Source organism: Hippopotamus amphibius, chromosome 5, assembly GCF_030028045.1.
Source record: "Hippopotamus amphibius kiboko isolate mHipAmp2 chromosome 5, mHipAmp2.hap2, whole genome shotgun sequence".
In the NCBI taxonomy this organism is placed as follows: Eukaryota; Metazoa; Chordata; class Mammalia; order Artiodactyla; family Hippopotamidae; genus Hippopotamus; species Hippopotamus amphibius.
The window spans coordinates 66,727,125-66,745,519 of NC_080190.1; the positions used below are offsets into that span (position 1 = coordinate 66,727,125).

General features: G+C 48.7%; 1 protein-coding gene across 2 annotated transcripts in view; it reads right to left on the reverse strand.

Annotated features, from left to right (window-relative positions):
- Window positions 1–245: 245 nt before the first annotated feature.
- The window catches only part of HK1 (hexokinase 1), a 68,294-nt gene continuing 50,144 nt past the window's right edge, over window positions 246–18,395 (reverse strand). Inside the window, exons 11-18 of one of the 2 annotated variants that reach the window (XM_057735681.1) lie at window positions 17,095–17,243; window positions 16,669–16,788; window positions 14,482–14,577; window positions 12,436–12,535; window positions 7,994–8,177; window positions 5,968–6,123; window positions 2,734–2,967; window positions 246–1,127 (exon numbers count right to left, since the gene is read on the reverse strand). In XM_057735681.1, coding sequence (XP_057591664.1) covers window positions 983–1,127; window positions 2,734–2,967; window positions 5,968–6,123; window positions 7,994–8,177; window positions 12,436–12,535; window positions 14,482–14,577; window positions 16,669–16,788; window positions 17,095–17,243 — 1,184 coding nt within the window. In that variant the 3' untranslated portion in view covers window positions 246–982. Of the gene's footprint in view, window positions 1,128–2,733; window positions 2,968–4,543; window positions 5,507–5,967; window positions 6,124–7,993; window positions 8,178–12,435; window positions 12,536–14,481; window positions 14,578–16,668; window positions 16,789–17,094; window positions 17,244–18,395 lie in introns of those variants that run through there. The other variant, XR_009053812.1, reaches the window with a different exon arrangement.

Consider the following 18,395-nt stretch of genomic DNA (forward strand, 5'->3'; position numbering starts at 1 on the left):
CCTAGGGCTGGAACAGGGAACCAGGAGGGCAGGTGCTAGCAAAGGGAGAGGCTAGTTCTTGACCCTCTGCAGGGAGAGTACAGAAGTCCTCAAGCCAAAAGAAGGCTATGCGCTGAAGAACACAGCCTTCAATTCAAGCTCTGCCCCTAACCTGGAAGCCACAAAACCCCCCAGGGTTTGGTTTTTGCCACATCCCCTTATGTCCTCCCCACTCCCCAGCCATTAAGCATCACTCGGGTCTTCAGATTGGTACAAAGTTTACTAGGTCATACAACATGGCTCACAAAAGCGATGGGAAATTCCAATGAGCGAACTGTTTCTTGATTGGTTCTTTTACCCGAATGGAGCCAAGACACTTTCCCGCAGGACTGCCCACCTCCCCTTCCCAAGACAGACAGAATGCAAGACTGTCACAACGTGGCTGTGACCAGTTCCATGGACACACAATTCAGTGGCATTGACACGCCCCGATGGGACACCAGACAGCAGTGGGTGCGGGGCCGGGAGGAAGCAGCGGCGGATGCACCCGTGGGAGGAGGAGTCCCGGCAGTGTCTGCTGGTGATAATACATTGCACACGGGGGACGCGTCCCCTAGGACGGGCTGCAGAGGCCCATAAGGCCTGTCAGATGGTGTGACTTTTCATCTTGGGCCAATAAATAACTGTTGGACGAATGCATAAATTAGAAACGGACACCACTAAACTTCACACGTGGGGAACGTACGACCGGGTTGAAATCGAATCATGCAGAGTGGCAGGGCAGGTAAGGAGGGATCTGGAGGTCAGGGAGGTTATCAACAGCACACACTCTATTTTGTACCCTACGTTATGCGCCATTAGTTGGCTTCTGTTTTCCTCCCCGCAGTGGTGCAGGAGGGCTCTGGCGCCGGTGTCTCTCAGCACAGCTCGCTGGGCAGAACAGGGGGTTCGCTGCTTGAAGAGAGAAGTGCTGGAAGGGCAGCAGGCTGCGGGTCCAAGACTCTTAGCTGCTCGTTTCTTGCCGGAGCCGAACGCCCACTGCCGTGATGAGGGCGGCTCCCTTGCCGCTACCGTCTTCGGATAAGAGGAAGGACACATTACACTTTGGTGACAGTTCCTTCACGGTTTGGTGCATGATTCTGGAGAAGCTAAAATGGACAAAAAACAGAGAAGCGTAGGTAGAGGAATATGAGGAGACATGCCGGACCCACCTGAAGACGCTGAAGCACCCCAACTATAAGGAGGGACGTGAGCTGGGAGGGCTGCTTGGAAGCAGCTGAGGCGTGCTGACAATGGCTGGGAGGAAAGTGGTTTTACAGCCAGTCCTGTTACAATTTGCAGCAGGGAGACACAACGGAAAATCCAAAACAAGCTACTCTGTACAGCTTCTGAGGGCTATGGCATGAGTGACACACCCAGACAGCTCCTATCCTCAAAGCCTGAGGCTCCTAGGGGACCGAAAACCAAGAAGGGGTGCTGGGACCTGGGTGTGGACCACTGAGGCGGGCCAAGCTGGTCCAACACTAGGTCAGCTCAGCAGGCTGCATGGAAACGAACATCACCCACCCGCAGCTGCGGGCCTCTGAGACCCCAGCCCGTCAGCACCTGAAGCTTAGAGAGGGAGCCTCCCCACCCCACAGTGAGGCATAATCTCTAAATGACAGATGATCTGGGTTCTTGCATTTTGTGCTGAAAATGAGAGAGGGCCAGGCTGAGGATGCTCAGGGCAGTGGGGCTCCTAGAGGTAACACTGACTGCCCTTTGTTGAGTATCTACTAGGTGTCCCACACTTTATATATGTACGATTCGTCCTGCCAGTGCTTATTATCCCATGAAGAAGAGGAGACTTGGCAGACACAAAGCAACTGCAGCTTCTAAATGGTGATGCCAGGGTTAAATCCAAGCGTGTCCACGTTTGGCTCCAAAGACTAGCTCTAAACCACAGTGACAACGAGGATGGCTGTGGAGGTGGACAGACAGAGGTGGGGATGGAGCCGGACAGACGGTTCCATCCCAAACCACAGCCACGAAGTAAGCAGGCAATGCCTACGCTGAGTTGGGTGAGACTGCTTTTAAGTAGAGTGGCATTATGGTCCGGTTTACCAGTGACAGTCCCAGTGTAATTTTTAGTAGCACTCTCTTGACTATCAGAAGTACCTCTGTTTCAACAATAATATGGTCACTCTATTCATATAAAGAGCCAAGCTTTGGGCCATGCAGTGGATCAAAGAGCAGATGGGCCCACCTATTGTCCAGCAGGGGGTGTCAGACACCTGACCAAAAGGAGGTGACATCCCACCCTGCTCCCTGCTACAAAGCCCAGGGCTCAAACTGCCATTGCCTCCCAAGGCTCTTGACAAACTGATTTAGCAGGTCCTCTTCCCCTTTCCTTCACTCCCTCTCCCTGCCTACCAAACACATGGCCAGGCTGATGGGTAAGTCCACGCCCACCCTTACCTCCTTTCCTGGATAAGAGGGGCCCAGGAGGAGTGGGAAGCAGGAAATGCCAGGCCGCTAGTGTGAGTTGGCCAACTGAAGTCACTTCTCCACACCCTCCCAGGCATCCCAGGTAAACTTCAGAGCAGCTCATTTCCTCATCCCAGACAAGCCTTGCCCTGACCATACAGCCAGCATGCTGGTTGTGTCCTGGAGAGGAACGTTCCCGGTGGGAATCACATCCTGATGTCCCATAACCATAAAGGGGCCTCGCCCGCCCAGGAAGCTCTGCCCATCCCCACCGGAAGCCCCACTTACTGCGGATGAAGCTTGTAGAGCGTTCCGTCCACACCCACAGTCACGTTGAGGTGGTCCAGTCCTCTGTTCTCGCGGATCTTATCCACCACGGCAGCCATGCCCGCGCCACACAGCTGCGCAGCCCTCTTGGACACCACCCCACACACGGTCTTCACAAGGATGCTGTCGTCGCAGGTGCTGTTCAGGCCCAGCTGCTGGAGGATGGCACGGACCTGCAGCAGCGCTAATCGGTCGCTGTAGGGGACGAAAGCCAGGAGGCTGCATGAAGCAGGACCCACGAGAGCAGCGACTCCAAAGGAGCCGGCCCCAAACCAGTGCACTTATCCACGAAAAGGGTCGTGGTGTTTTCTCTCCCCTTCAAAGCAACATTTATTTGTCTATTTTTTTAATGAGCTCCAAAGTATTACATGCTAATTTGTAGGAAAACAGGTAAATCTAGAAAAATAAAAATTGGAAAATTACAACTATAATCCCAACACTGGGAAAAATGCTATTAATGTTTAAATACATTTCCTTCCAATCTATTTTTCTTGATATCATTGAACAATGTCTCTTTTCTGATATGCAGATAGGCTTGTCCTTTATTTATTCTAAAATTTTTATTTTATATTGGAGTATAGTTGATTAACAATGTTGTGGGCTTCTCCTTTATATATGGTTTTCTTTCTTGCTTTTTTCATACTTCATACGTCTCAGCAAGTTCCCACCCCCTATCTGAGACCAGGATTGGAAAAGGCTGCCATACTACTCCATCCTGGGGATGACCATCATTTATTTAGACAGTTTAGAGAAAATTAAGTTGTTTGCAATTTTCTAGTACTATAAAGTAACACTCTGATGAAGTTCCTGTTTATAAGTCTTTGTGTGCAACTCAGATTTTTCCCTTAGGATACATTTCCGGGTCAAAGGGTTTTTGATACATGTTGCCAAGTGCCTTTGAGAATGCTGTATCAATTTACTCTCTCTCTCTCTAACTGAGCATTTGGCCTTATTTGTCCCCAGCGGAAAGGATCACTTCTAAAAACACTGGACAATTTGGTAAGACTGGCATCACACTGGTTTAATCCATACTCCTATTAGTGAGGTTGACTTTTTTGGTTTTGGTTTTTTCACTGGCCGTATGAGCTACCTATCATACCAAGACTCGTGTTCTCCCAGGATATTTGTCTCCTTCTCATTGAACTGAAAAAGTTGACAGTGACTGATGAGGAAGACGACAGTGCTGAGAGCAGTCAGCCTTTTCTGAGGACTTACTATGTGACAGGCACTTTACATACATCACCTCATTCCTCCTCCTAACAGCCAACTTGTCCACGTATGATTATTCCCATTTTAAAGATGGCGACGCTGAGGCCGGGAGAGATTAACTCACCCAAAGCTCACAGCCAGTGGGGTAGAGGAGGCCTCAAGACTAGACCTGCCAAAGCTCTCACCCACCCACCGTGCCATGCTCTGCATCTTGTCATATATAATGCAAATGTTTTCCTTAGTTTGCTGTTTGACTTTTAAGCTTGATGACTGATTTTCTTTTTAACTTGCAGAAACTATGCAGCCAAATTTGGCAATTTTTGCTTAATGATTTCTCTCTTTGCTATTACACTTGAAAAGACCTTCCCCAGCACTTCACACCCATCAGGATGGTTATTATTAAAAGAAAAACAAAAACAGAAAATAGCAAGTGTTGGTGAGGGTGTGGAGACGTTGGATCCCTTGTGATACTCTGCTTGTGGGAGGTAAAAATGGTACAGCCACTGTGGAAAACAGTATTGTAGCTCCTCCCCCCAAATAAAGAAACAAATAAAATAATTACGTGATTCAGCAATTCCACTTCTGGGTACACACCCAAAAGAATCGAAAGCAGGGACCCGATCGTGTATTTGCACACTCGTGTCCACAGCAGCATTATTCACAACAGCCAAGAGGTGGAAGCCACCCAAGCGTCCGCGGATGGAGGAATGGATAAACAAAATGTGGTATACACATACAAGCAATTATTCAGCCTTAAAAAGGAGGGAAATTTTGACACATGCTACAACATGGATGAACCCTGAAGACATTACGCTAAGTACAAAAAGCCAGATGTGAAAGGACAAGTGCTACATGATTCCACGTACATGAAGTCACCAGAGGAGTCAAATTCATAGACACAGAAGGTATCTATGAATATGCCAGGGGCTGGGGGAAGGGGAGTTGGGGAGTTAGTGTTTCATGGGTACAGAATTTCAGTTTGGGATGATGAAAAAGTTCTGAAGGTGGATGCTGGTGATGGCTGAACAACACTGTGAATGTACTTAATGCCACTGAACTGTCCACTTTCCAAAATGGTAACCATGGTAAATGTAATGTTACATATATCTACACAATTAAAAAAGGTTAGGACATATTCACTGATGTTTTCTTCTCATTCTTTTCTGGCTCCTATTTTCCACATTTGGCTTTTGGGTGAAATTAGAATGAGGAGAGAAAGAAGTAGGGAACCTGGTTCCCCATTACGGTGCCCCCTTCCCCACGGCTATGAAACGCCAACACTGCGCGCGCTCGAGCCCTCCAGGCTCGGCGCTGCGGGGCTCTGTCTGCAGCCAGCACTTCACCATGTGGATTCTGGTGGGGCAGTGAGTTTTACCTGAAGGTTACAGACCCAGGCCTGGGGGAAGGCGAGGAGCAGGCCCCAGCTGAGCCATCATCAGTGCTGCTATCATGACCTTTCTAAAATGAAGGTGGCTTTTGCACAAGCGCTTTTGCTGAGCACTCTTCCACCTTCTCTCACAGCTCACTGTGGAAGATGACAAAGGCACAGGTGAAATGTTCACTCCCCATGAGAAAAACAGGAGGAAGACAGAAAGCTCGCTGCGGGGCACGGTGGGTGGTCAGCTACGCAGCCCAGGCTGCCTTTCAGAGGAAAAGAGGGTGAGGCCAAACCAGCGGTGCTTGGCTCTTTTGAACTCAATGCTCCTTCAATATAAGCATCTGTGATATCCCTCTCCTATCCTGAAATGTAACCTACTTACACACAGGATGATTTAAACAAACCAATATAATGCCCTAACATACAGGATGAATAAAAGCAAATGATTTATAGTAAAATTATGGAACTTCAACATGCAACTGCTCAGGGCCTACTGCTCCAGAGGAAGAAGAAAACCCTCACGAATGGCCAAAACGTCCCCTTGGTTGCCTACCGCCCCCATCCCAGCCCCCATCCCACCTCTAACAGGGAAGGCCCTGCCCACTCACCTCTCGATCTGAGAGAGATACTTGGTCTGAAAGATGCCCCGAGTCTTCAGCGGCTCAGAGATCTGCCCTCGGAAGAGGAATCCCCTCTTGGTGAAGTCGATCAAGATGTTGCGGACGATTTCACCCAGGTACATGCCGCTGATCATCTTCTCATACCTGAAACCAGAGGAAGGGGCTGGGCGTCTATATGAAGCCTTCGGTCTCACAGTAACCCCAGGCACCTTACTGTGACTCACAGGCATCACCAACCCAGGCACCCAGCCCTCTGCTCCCCAGCAGAGGCAGAGCTCAAGACCGGGAAGGACTGAGGAATCCCCAACACTCCTGGGATCAGAAACGATGCCACCCGCACTCTGTCTTACTGCTGGAGCGTCCTCTTCCTCACCCGACTCCCTGCCTTTGCCTGGCAAAATCCCACTCCAGCTCTCAGTTCTCCACTCACCCGGCACTGCTCCAAGAGGCCTGTCCTCCTCCTGCCTAACTCAGCTCCCATGCACCCTCCCTTCTTCACAGCACACACAGGTCCTCCACCTCTCGGCATCCCTGCGGCGAAAGCCTGTCTTGCTCAGCTTTGAGTCCCAGGGCCCAGCATCGCACAGAGCTGCTCTCAGTCAAGTGCTCAATAAATACCTGTAGAACCCACACACAGCTTAAAGGGACAAGACAACAGGGGGGAAGTTCCCACTGGGTTTTTGGAAGGTTTTGCCAAAACCCAGAGTGCTGGTTAAGCACTCACAGAGTGATAAAACCACACAGGCTGGAGGACCCAGGCAGTCAACATACCCCTGAAGGTCACTTATTCTTGAGGCTCTTAATTCCTGCCCTCTCAAGAAATGACAAGGGATTTAAATGCTTCCATGCACACACCCCATCCCAGTGTCCCCAGACTGGGAAGACTCCACTGGAATAAGGATACTCCAGAAGATTTCAGGTGTGCACAGGAAAAACACAAAATAGCACCACTATCATCAATTCCCATCCAGTCCTTTTCGTTCCATGAAGGAGACATATCTCCTTGGCGCTGATAAGTCTGGTGCTGAGATGGCTCTAACTCCGTCCAACCTCTACTGATCTCCCTTTTAACAAAGGGGGTCTTCCTGTAGAGACTTTGATACGCACAGTAGCTAGGACTGAAATAACACTGTTCTTCACTATATCCATTTTATGGTAATATTGGTTTTCCTCCCTCATTAAATTTAAGAATACAAGCTGATTTAAAGAAAAACATTAAGCACAGGTGGTATTTGGAAAAGACAAACATCTTGAGGTTAGCTGGAGAATCACTGATGTTTGGGAGGTACTACCCCCAGCTCCTGGGGAAACGGCTTAGACCACCTTGTCTTGGCTATGGCAGAGGACAGCCCGATCCCTGGGAGCTTGAGACAAGGGGTCATTTGTCTCTACGCTGGCAAGGGTGGACACTGCCACCTCGGGGAGGGTCCCTGACACCCGAGCTGCAAAGCTCCAAGCAGCCACTAGGTGGTGCAGGAGGTCTGCCGTGGGAGGGATGAATGACGGCGGCAGCCGGCCTTTGCCTCACCAGTGACTGAGAACTCCCCGCTTCCATCCCCACTTCCACGGGCAACATCCTCATTTCCCTTGCCCTTTAACAACTGCAGGTGAAGGGTCTTCTACTTCCACTATACAAGGCAAAATCCTGCTGACCAAGAGCTTTCTATTAGTCTGACGGGGAAGAAACACAGAGCATTGGGAAGGCCAGAATATTCCAGGACAAATACGGTCACGGAAGGGAGTGGTGTGGCCGCTGCCACCCTGTCCCCAGAGGAGGCACCTGCACAGAACATCAACCCTGGGCCATCTTGTACCACGTGCTGCTGCCACCCCCGCCCCCACTCCCAAGTCCTCTGCCTTCCTTGGGCCAAAAGCCAAGGTCAGGGGTGAACCTGAGGGACCACAGTCTCCAGGCTCTGTGCAGACCCCACTCCTACTAGAAACTTCTCCCACTGTAACAGGCAGGATGCACCCACATGCCTCCCGTTCTGTCTCCTCCACCAGGCGGAATTACCTTTGCTTCCCAGCGTTTAGAGAATACTCATCCACCAGTTTGTCATAGATTGTTCTGATATCATCCAGACACCCGTTGTCCCCAAAGGCACCCCACTCCATGTTGATACACATCTGCCCCTCGTTTCCTTCTAGCGTCTCGATGTTCTTCATTTCTTCCATGTAGCAGGCATTGCTGCCAGTCCCTGAAATACACGAGGGGGGAGTGAATGGCCATGCCACCATGCTTAGTGGGGAAGGGGATTGCAACTAGGCCTGGGGCCCCACAGAGAGGGGTAGACGTCTGAGATGAACAAAGTAATAGCTTCACTTTCCCAATGTCTTCCAGGAAAATCTCAAAATATAATGGCAAAGTCAGAGTTAAAACTGCCCAGAGCATTTGATTAACTTACATTATACTAAGACATCAATACCAAGAGCCTCGTGTGTTTACCTGTCCACGCAGAGCTATGTTTCTTTTAATACAAGATGGTCTTATAACAGAGGGATGTATCTTCAATGGTGGAAGTTTAGGCAGCATCCAGATTAGAAGGATATTTCTCTATTTCTCTCTCCTTCTCTCTCTACACATATACATACATACACACACATACTACACACACACACACACACACACACACACACACACACACAAAATATCACACGGAGGGGTTGTCTACTATCCCACCATGCATGTCCACTTATCTTTGCTTATCAAACTTGGTCATGGGCTCTGCCTGAATAAACTCTCCGGGGTGCTCCACAACGAGGCCCGCAGTTAGTTCAGGGGAGGACAGTGTCCTGAGCCCCTCGAGGGTGCCCTTCTAAAGCAATGGTTCTTCACCATTTTCGTATCACAAATCTCTTTGAAATTCTGATGGCTCTCCTGAAAGAAGGGACATTTCCCTGGGTGCACCCACACACTGTGTACACACAACCTGACAAATGGCTTCCACGGGATCAGGAGCCTCCAATTTCCATCCCCGACCTCCCTAGGGCAGGGCTACTCAGACTGTGGCCCCCCCCCCCAAGGACTAGGGCTGGATTTCACCCAGGTTTTCATCCAGGAGGAGTCAGGGACAGATGTTGAAAGGAAGTGTTCTAAAACTTCCACAGCAGTTTTAACTGCCAGATATCCAAATTTGTGGTCACTGGCCTTCTCTCAGTGACTGGATGGGAAATTTAAAAACCAACCAACTACCAAGGAGTCCCTCACGCAGATATTTTAATATATACCGGAACCCCTGAGGAGCTGTTAAGATGGATATTCTGATTCAGGAGGTCTGGGGTGAGGCCTAAGACCCTGCATTTCCGACATGCTCACAGGTGGTGCTGGGGCTGCTACCCCAGGAGCACCATGGACCCACCCTGGGTGGCAGGCAGAGGCAGACGGGTTTTCCACATCACTAAGGGACACAAGGACACTGCTACCCGCTAGACAAGTCGGCTCTGGTTGTTTTACGCCCTTTGCAGAAACTTAAGTAGAATGCGCAGATGCTTCTGTCTGCGTAGCTGTAAGCAGATAGGGTGGGAGGTCCCCAGAGAAAGACAAATAGGCATGACTTTCTTGACATAAGAGGAACCATTTTGGCCTAAGCTATTTTGTGATCTAAGCCTGGCCACGTTGCTTGCTCTTGAACAGGTCTCAGTCCTAATGATCTTAAGGCAAGAGAAGTAACAATAGCACAGATAATAAACGAGTTGTCAAGACTCCTAGTTCTGTTTCAGTGGTAAAGATTAGCCTGAAGCACTTTCCTGAGCTGCTGTGCAGAATTTAAACCCCCTTGGGGCACTCAACCACCAGATCCACTGGAACCTAAGGGATGAGGATGTTGACCTTTTCTGACCCTTGTGACTTAAATTCACTGAAGCCTGAACTCTGTCGACCTTTGCCTCAATTCTATACTGAATTCTCCTCTGCCCAAGCCCCTTCATGAATATGCACATACCCTTACCTTAAAACTTCCCCAATTTTTCTGTTCCAGGAGACACTGCTTTGGGAAAGATCCCCACTGTTCTCTTTACTTGCTGCAAGTAATAAATCCTTCCTGATCTTTGGTTTTGAAATAGGAGGGAAGAGGGCAGGGCACAACTCTTGAAAGAATGACATAGCCCGAGGACATGACATAAACTGAGCAGAACCAGATGGGTCCAAGATGGTGGACAAGTCGACTTCCACTAGACCTTGAGCCTCAGTACAGGCTCATTGTAGCACATCAGCAGCTAAGTGACACCCCCACAGTCGCCATGACAGTTCCAAGGGTGACCACAAGGATCAAAAAGTGGGCAGTGGCTCAATTCCTGGAAATCCCCACTCCTTCCCAAAATAGCTGGAATACTCCCCCCACTCATTAGCCTATGAAATTACCCGCCGCTATAAAAACTGACAACCCTATACCCTGGTGCCTTCCTCACCTCCTGAGATGGCCCTCACTCTTCTCTCTAAATAAATCCACTTCTTACCTATCACTTCGTCTCTTACTGAGTTCTTTCTGTGATGAGACACCAAGAACCTGAGCCTCAGTAAGTCCAGACACCAGGTGAGTGACTCTAAATTAAAAGACTGTGGGTCCAAGTCCTAGCCGTGTGGGTTCGAGTCCCAGTCTGGGTTTAGGCTGGGTTCAAGTCCTGAACTGAGGCGAATGCTCTCAGTTTGGTTGCGTCTTTTGGCTTGACACCCATCAAGAAGCCAAGCCAGTTTTGGGGTAACATAACTGGATTATTTTTGTTTTCTCAGCTCCCTTTCACCCAAAGTGTAAAACAGAGAAGGAGCCCCAGAAATGGAAGGGGTACAAAGAAAGCCAAAACATGTAAACCATACTTCTTGCTCATGCGAGTTCTGAGCACCGAACAGTTGATGGCAGAAGGAAAGAGTGACTTTAAAGACAGCAGGAGAATCCCCCTACTCTCACCCCCCACCCCGCCCCTGCATTTGCAGGCCTGACCTCTAGGCAGGAAGCTGAGGTCAGGCCAAAGCAGAGAAAGTGTTGTGTCACTCCAGCTTTGCATTTCACACCAAAGTCCATTCATTAGCAGGAAGAGGGAGGGACCGGGTGGAGAAAGTGAGCTTTGCAAAAGAAAGGAAGAAACAGAGGGCCTCAGAGCTAGGCCCCACACAACCTTGCCCCGGAGCTGCTCCCCAGCTTTTTAAATTTCCACAGGAGCCAAAAGTGGTTTAACAAATGAAAAGGTCTTCCAGGCACAAGGAAGGCAGCCTGCTGGGGCCTTCTCCCAATCTCTCAGGTCCACGCAGCAGGGTGCTGAGTTAGCTAAGAAATCGGACCTTTTCCCAGCATCCCAGACACTAGGAGCAGGATCAGTTAGACAAATGGTTTTCTCGCAGCCTAAATCACGATGCTTCTGGAATTTTGTGCTTTCAAGGCCCAGACCCCTATTGTATGTGGATTATAAGGAAACAACCTGCAAAGCCAGCAGACAATCCCTCTGCCTGTAACCGAGCAGGACCCTATGGGGCCTTCTGGGGACAGGCCGCTCTCCCACATCCTCTGCTTTAGCTCTTTAGTACCTCCAGGTACTGATAATATCTAGGTATTATCAATACCTAGATAATAGTGTCTGATGCACTTTTCCTGAGTTGTTTTACAGATGGTAAAACCCCCACCAAATGGAAGCCGTTAACTACTTGATGACCTTGAGAACACAGCTCCCAGGCCTGCTGAAGTCTAAGGACTGATAATGCTAACCCCTGTGACACCACCCTGTTACCTGTGATTGACCAATAAGAACTGTGTATGAGCTCATCCCATACCCTGGGACTCCCCTCCCTCACCTGGCCTTTAAAAAGGCTTTGCTGAACCGGATTGGGGAGTCTGGGCTTTTTAAGCATTGGCTGTCCTGGACTCCTTGTATGATGCTTTACAATAAACTTTTCCTTCACCACAACCCAGTGTCAGTAGATTGGCTTTACTGTGCGTGAGCAAGCGGACCCTGATTTTGGTTCAGTAACATGCCTCCCACTTCAGCAGCTGGGACCACTGGTGCTGAAGGCAAAATGGCACCCAGGCTGCCCTCTGGCCCTTCTCCACAGTCAGGAGAGGAGGAGGCTCTGCTTTCTTCCCAGCCACAGGTCCTGGCCCTGCAACACCTGCCGGAGTCCCTCTCTACAAGCCCTATGAGTTGCCCTGCTAACCAGGCCGGCTCCAGGCACTCCCGCCCTGTCCACCAGGGCTGTGTAAGCCACCTGGGGGCCTCGCTCCTGGAAAGCTCCATTCCTAACAGTCTTCGCACAGTCAACGCAAGGCCTCGTGGGATGGGTGTTGGGAGGGGAAACCCCTGGAGAGCCCTGCAGCTCTCGGTGCACGATGAAACTCTGGAGCTGGTTAAGGGGACAGTGCTGACAGATACACTGTCTCACCCCGAAGGCTGAGCTGCTGGCTCAGGGCCCCACAAAACAGGAAAACCCAGCCTTTCCTGCCCCAGAAAAAGAACCTCCAGGACACTCACCTACGATGAGTCCAACCTCGCAGGTGGGCTCCTCATAAGCACAGGTCATCATGGTGCCCACCGTATCGTTGACCACAGCCACCACGTCCAGGTCAAATTCCTTTGGAAAGAAAGAGACACGGGTTTAGTTTTGGGGGTGGGGGGTGGGGGTGGGGGCGGGGAACGGCGTTGCCCAGCTTGAGTTCTGCAGGTTCACTCTGCAGTCACAAAGCTGCTGGTGCATCATCTGAAATATTTTCCTTACCAGCCTGTGAAAGGTAATGAAATGCTCCTTCACTAAACATCTACTACTAATGATGTACTTGAAGCTTGAGCTCTGAAGAAAGGAAGTATTTTACCCACTTCACAGATGGCACTGAGTACCAGAGAGGCAGCCCAGAGGGCGCTGAGGAATGGAGAAAAGGCAAGGGACAACGGCCAAGTAGCTCTTTCTCCTGGCAGTTTACTAAAGTACTACAGCCTTTCGGGGGCAACATGGAAGTACCAAATCTACATCTCAGAATCTGTCCTTTGGAGACAGACACGTAGGTATACAAAGGCACATACAGGGTATTTAGTGTATGACTTCTGTGAACCAGAAGGAGAAACAACTCAAATCTAGATCAAAAGGGGCTCTGTAAGGCCCAGTTTAGGCAAACCCTGGAATCCTATACAGCCAAGCAAGTGAATGAGTTTGGCCTCTATGTAGTCACATGAAAGACTCCTGTTTCATATTAAACAAAAGAAGCCAGCTGTAATATAGTATATATGGTATGACTTAAAAACGTGTGTATGTTGGTATATATACATTAAAGCACATTGGAAGAACACTCAACGTTGTGAAGTGGGCAAAAAGAGGTCATCGGGTTTCATTTCAATGAAATGTTAGCTCTTGTCCAGGACACTCTTCCAGGAATAACTGACCCCTCTTCCACCCATTCATTTCAGCCTTCCTGACTGCCTGTGTATTTATCTGCTCTTCTCAACTGAAGACATTTGAACAGGCTTTTTCTTTTCTTTTCTTTTTTAAATAAACCTCTTGCTGATTCCCTCGTTCATTAATGAGTTAAATAGAAACTTCAGCATCTTTCATTTTATATTCTGTCAGTGTCCTCCAGCCAAAGACCACCAGAAACACACCCGCAGTGGGCAAAGCTGGGTCTCCTGATTGGTTGGCTGCAACACAGGCAAACACATCCCATGGGGAGGCTCCGAAAGTGTTAGAAAGCACAGTTGTAGGATTTGAGCCTGTGCCAGTGGTTTCAGCAAGGGTTCTAGGAAGTGGGGTTTTGCTCTGGACTGGATGCTGTCAGGAAGCAGGGCCACCTCTGAGCGTGTGCCAAGTTCTGCCGTGACGACAGAGTGCTCTCTCTCTCGTCTGACTCCATCATGGTCGTGGAGTGGGGGCTGTGATGACAGCTGTGCTCTGTGGCGGTGCCAGGCTGTGCCCAGTGGTCAGGGGCTGCTTTTCCCTTTTTCAAGCTGGAGGAGAGCCATGATTTTACATGCCTTAAACTATCTTTGAAGAACACAAAACTGTGATGATGGGTGATGACTTAGAAGGGCTGGGATAGGGAGGGTGTCGAGGGAGGGAGGGGATATGGGGATGGATGTATAAATACAGCTGATTCACTTTGTTGTACAGCAAAAACTGGCACAACAGTGTAAAGCAATTATATTCCAATAAAGAGCTTAAATAAAATAAAATAAAATAAAATAAAATAAAATAAAATAAAATAAAATAAAATAAAATAAAAATAAAATGTCTAACAAGAACACAAAACTGTCCTGCTCTCTTTTATTGCCATCAGTGGGGGGACGTTAATACCCTTGTCACATGCTTCTGTGTCGTTTGAATTCTTTACAATAAGCAAGTACAATTTTTTTTTTTTGGCTGCCGAGTGGCACGTGGAATCTTTGTTTCCCAACCAGGGATTGAACCTGTGCCCCTTGCAGTGGAAGCTCGGAGCCCTAACCACGGCACCGCCAGGGAATTCTTGAGCAGTACAATTTTTATAACTGGAGAAAAACAGCAAAGATTTTTAAAAACATCCTTTTAATAGTTACCTCTCTCCTTTTTACTGCATCCCTCAGTAAGGTTGCTACGTCCTGCCCCACGCAGTCGGTTGCCTTAAAACCTTTCGTCCAGGTGATCAAGATTCCCTGCAACAGGAAGGGCAGCAGGAGAGTCCTGTGTCATTAATCCTTCTGGGCAGAATACAAAATCTCACCCCCTCCCTCCAGAGTAAATACGTGCTAAGAATTTACAGTGAGACGATGCTGGAATATCTGAGGAACAAACCAATAAAATACAAAGAGTCCTTGGCAGCCTGTCCCCTCTCACCGTCCTCATAGCAGTCTGGCTTATAATCCCCACTTCACAGATGGAGAAACTGAGGCATAGAAAGTTAATGGTGCCACCCGTGGTATAACCAACTAGTTCCCCCGAAGAATAATTTGCCAACAATGTAAGTGGAGAATTGCAAATTTTTGATAACACTGTTACTACCTAAAGTAAACTTTAGGTCTGATTGGACTGTTTATACACTTGCTGGGTGTGTACTCACTATGATGACGGTATAAGTGAACTGCTTTTAAAAATCACCAGACCTGGCAGAGGACTCAAATCAATAAAATTAGAAATGAAACAGAAGTTACAACGGACACCACAGAAATAAAAAGCACCATAAGAGATTACTACGAGCAACTATATGCCAATAAAATGGACAACCTGGATGAAATGGACAGATTCTTAGAACCTTATAACCTTCCAAGACTGAATCAGGAAGACATAGAAAATATGAACAGACCAATCACAAGTAATGAAATTGAAACTGTGATTAAAACTCTCTCAACAAACAAAAGTCTAGGACCAGATGGATTCACAGGTGAATTTTATCAAACATTTAGAGAAGAGCTAACACCCATCCTTCTCAAACTCTTCCAAAAAACTGCAGAGGAAGGAACACTTCCAAACTCATTTTATGAAGCCACCATCATCCTGATACCAAAATCAGACAAAGATACTACAAAAAAAGAAAACTACAGACCAATATCACTGATGAATTTAGATGCAAAAATCCTCAACAAAATACTAGCCAACAGAATCCAACAACACATTAAAAGGATCATACACCATGGTCAAGTGGGGTTTATCCCTGGAATGCAAGGATTCTTCAATATAGGCAAATCAATCAATGTGATACACCACATTAACAAACTGAAGGATAAAAACCACATGATCATCTCAATAGATGCAGAAAAAGCTTTTGACAAAATTCAACACCCATTTATGATAAAAACTCTCCAGAAGGTGGGCATAGAGGGAACCTACCTCAACATAATAAAAAATCACCAGGCCTTTAAAAATGGCAAAAACCAAGTTTACATGGATCCACCTGTTGAGATCCAGAAGAGTTTAAGAGGGAAAAAGCCCTGAGTCAGCACTGTGACTGGATTAACTGGCTTCCAGGGGCAGGTGGCCCTACCCAGCTTCCCAAGTGCTGCCAATCATATGCCTCAAACCCTGGCCTAAGGCCCCGTGTGACGTGATGCCAACATCAGGGCCTCCTCCCTGGCCATACCTCTACCTGTAAAACACAGAGGATGGGTCTTGCCTACGTGACTCTGCACAATCGGTTCCTTCCACATGGATATCCCCCCGCCCTGCCAATACCCCTAAGTGTGGTGCTGGAGCTGCTGGTGTAAGGACTGGGATGCTCCACTAGACTGAGGGCTCCCTGAGGGCAGGAACGGTATGCCCAGCTCTTAGTCCTCAGCAGGTGACCTTGAACCCTGTTTCATTCCATTTATTGAATAAACATTTATTAAGCATCTTCTCTGACAGCACACTGTGCTAGGGCCTGTGGTGAACACAGGTTCTTGGCTCAAGGAGCATACGACATCGCAGAAAAGACAGCAAAGATAACTAAAAACTGTGTAAAAAGTGCTATAACCAGGTAACATTAGAATGAACAGGGAACACTGAGGAGGGTGAGATTCTTTTTGCCTGGAGGACCAGAAAGCTTCCCAGAAGAGGTGAATGCTTTAAATGATAAAAGAAGAGTAGAGAAGAGTCTTAAGATGTACTGGAGGGTGTGACGTAAGGCCTGGGTCAACCCACTATGACAGCTAAGCTGTCCCAGAATCGAGGGATGACACAGAGGCTGGAGGAGGCTTCAAAGAGCTGACCCACACCGGCCAAGGGACAGTCAGCACTGCCCAATGTCTGATGCCTGGGAAAAGGAGACTCACCGCATCCAAGCTCGTCTGCTTGCAAGGAAATGAAAACGTGAAGCCCAGAGGCATTCTGGGGCCCTTGATGCCCATGTAGTCCAGGAAGTCAGAGATGCAGGAAACGATGTGGTCAAACAGCTTTAGGAGAAAAGAAGCGATTACTCATGCACCCTTCTGTTTCACACCCTCAGTGCACATGTACAAGTACACATGCACACACGCACACACTCTGACACATTCAGAGCAGCTCCCCTCCCTAGGATTGTCACAGCCCCCTGAGCATCCTAAGCCCAGCATGGCTGAACGTACCTGATGCTTTCAGGCCACACGGACACAACTGCACAGTGGCATGTATCACATGCAGATTCTGGGGCCCAACAATGCCACTGCCAGGTGTGTGACAGACACACATGCCACGGCAGTGTAAAAGCAAAACTGTCTCACCTCTTCCCCAGTGCCCTGCATGATTTCAGTGGGAATGGCATAGATCTTGTTGTGCATTTCCACAGTTCTCTTTTTCCCACTACGAATTTTCACCAGCAGGACACGGAAATTCGTTCCTCCAAGATCAAGGGCCAAGAAGTCACCGTGCTCTGTTGTGGTCAAGAACATAAAGAAGATCAAAGAAGAGTTGGTTTTACCTCCTGGCAGCCAGTAACCCCGAGACTTCAGACTTCCCAGGGAGGAAGCCCCATATTAAATACAGGGGAGAAGCTGTTAAGTCTTCCCTCAGTGCACAGCCCGGGCTCAAAGAGGGTGGGCACTACCTCATGACCACCACAGCCTCTGAGCCACACTAGAAGGACAAAAGGCCCCACGGATGAACCATTTGCCACAATAAACAAACTTTACCAGGCTACTAAAAAGCTTGGCAATAATGACCTGATCTTAGGGAACCTCATATAAAAATTAATAACGTATGTCAATGTGTAGAGTGTTTGCAAAAATGGCCACAATCATTCCTCCCCGTACGCACGCTTCTTTGCAAAGTGACTTTGCAGTTCTTCCCATCAAAAAATGGAATCTATTTCCTCCTCCCCTTGGATCTGGCCTGGCCTTATAACTTGCTTTGGCCAACAGAGTGTGGCAAAAGCAGAGCTGAGCCAGCCCCAGCCTAGGCCTCCAAGAGGGTTTGAGATCTCCCTCTCCCTCGTGGACCCTGCTGTTACCATGTGAACAAACCCGCGGCCCGCTGGAGGATGAGCCACATGGCCAGGCACTCCTGCACCCCAGCTGACAGACAAACGCTGGACATGTGAGGGAGGGCCCCCCAGGGACCGCAGAGGCAAGAAGAGTCCCGCGAAGACCAGCCGAGCCCGGCCCAGAGGAGCAACAACAAGCTGCTGACTCAGGGACCCGTGAGCAATGATAAATGGTTGCTGTTTAAAGCCACTAAGTTGAGGGTGGTTTGCAATGCAGGAGTAAGTAGCTTACACGTAGGACATACTCATATCACAAACAGTCATCAGCCTCCCCACAGTGGTCAGCTCCAACAGGACCAGCAAGGTCAGCAGTGCAGGTTGGATGCTGGGTTCCAATCTGCCCAGGTGTGAAATTCCCCAGGCCTCTGTGTGCCTCTCACAATCCACCAGGACCTAGGAAGGGGGTGTTGAGTGTTTATCCTTCTTCTGCTTTCCTGTGTTTATCAAAGGCCCTACAGCAATCTCAGGGCTTCGGGATCTGCCCCTCTGTTCTCTTAAAATCGCTTTCTAATTCAGAATAGGGCCGTGGTTTTAGAGACAGCG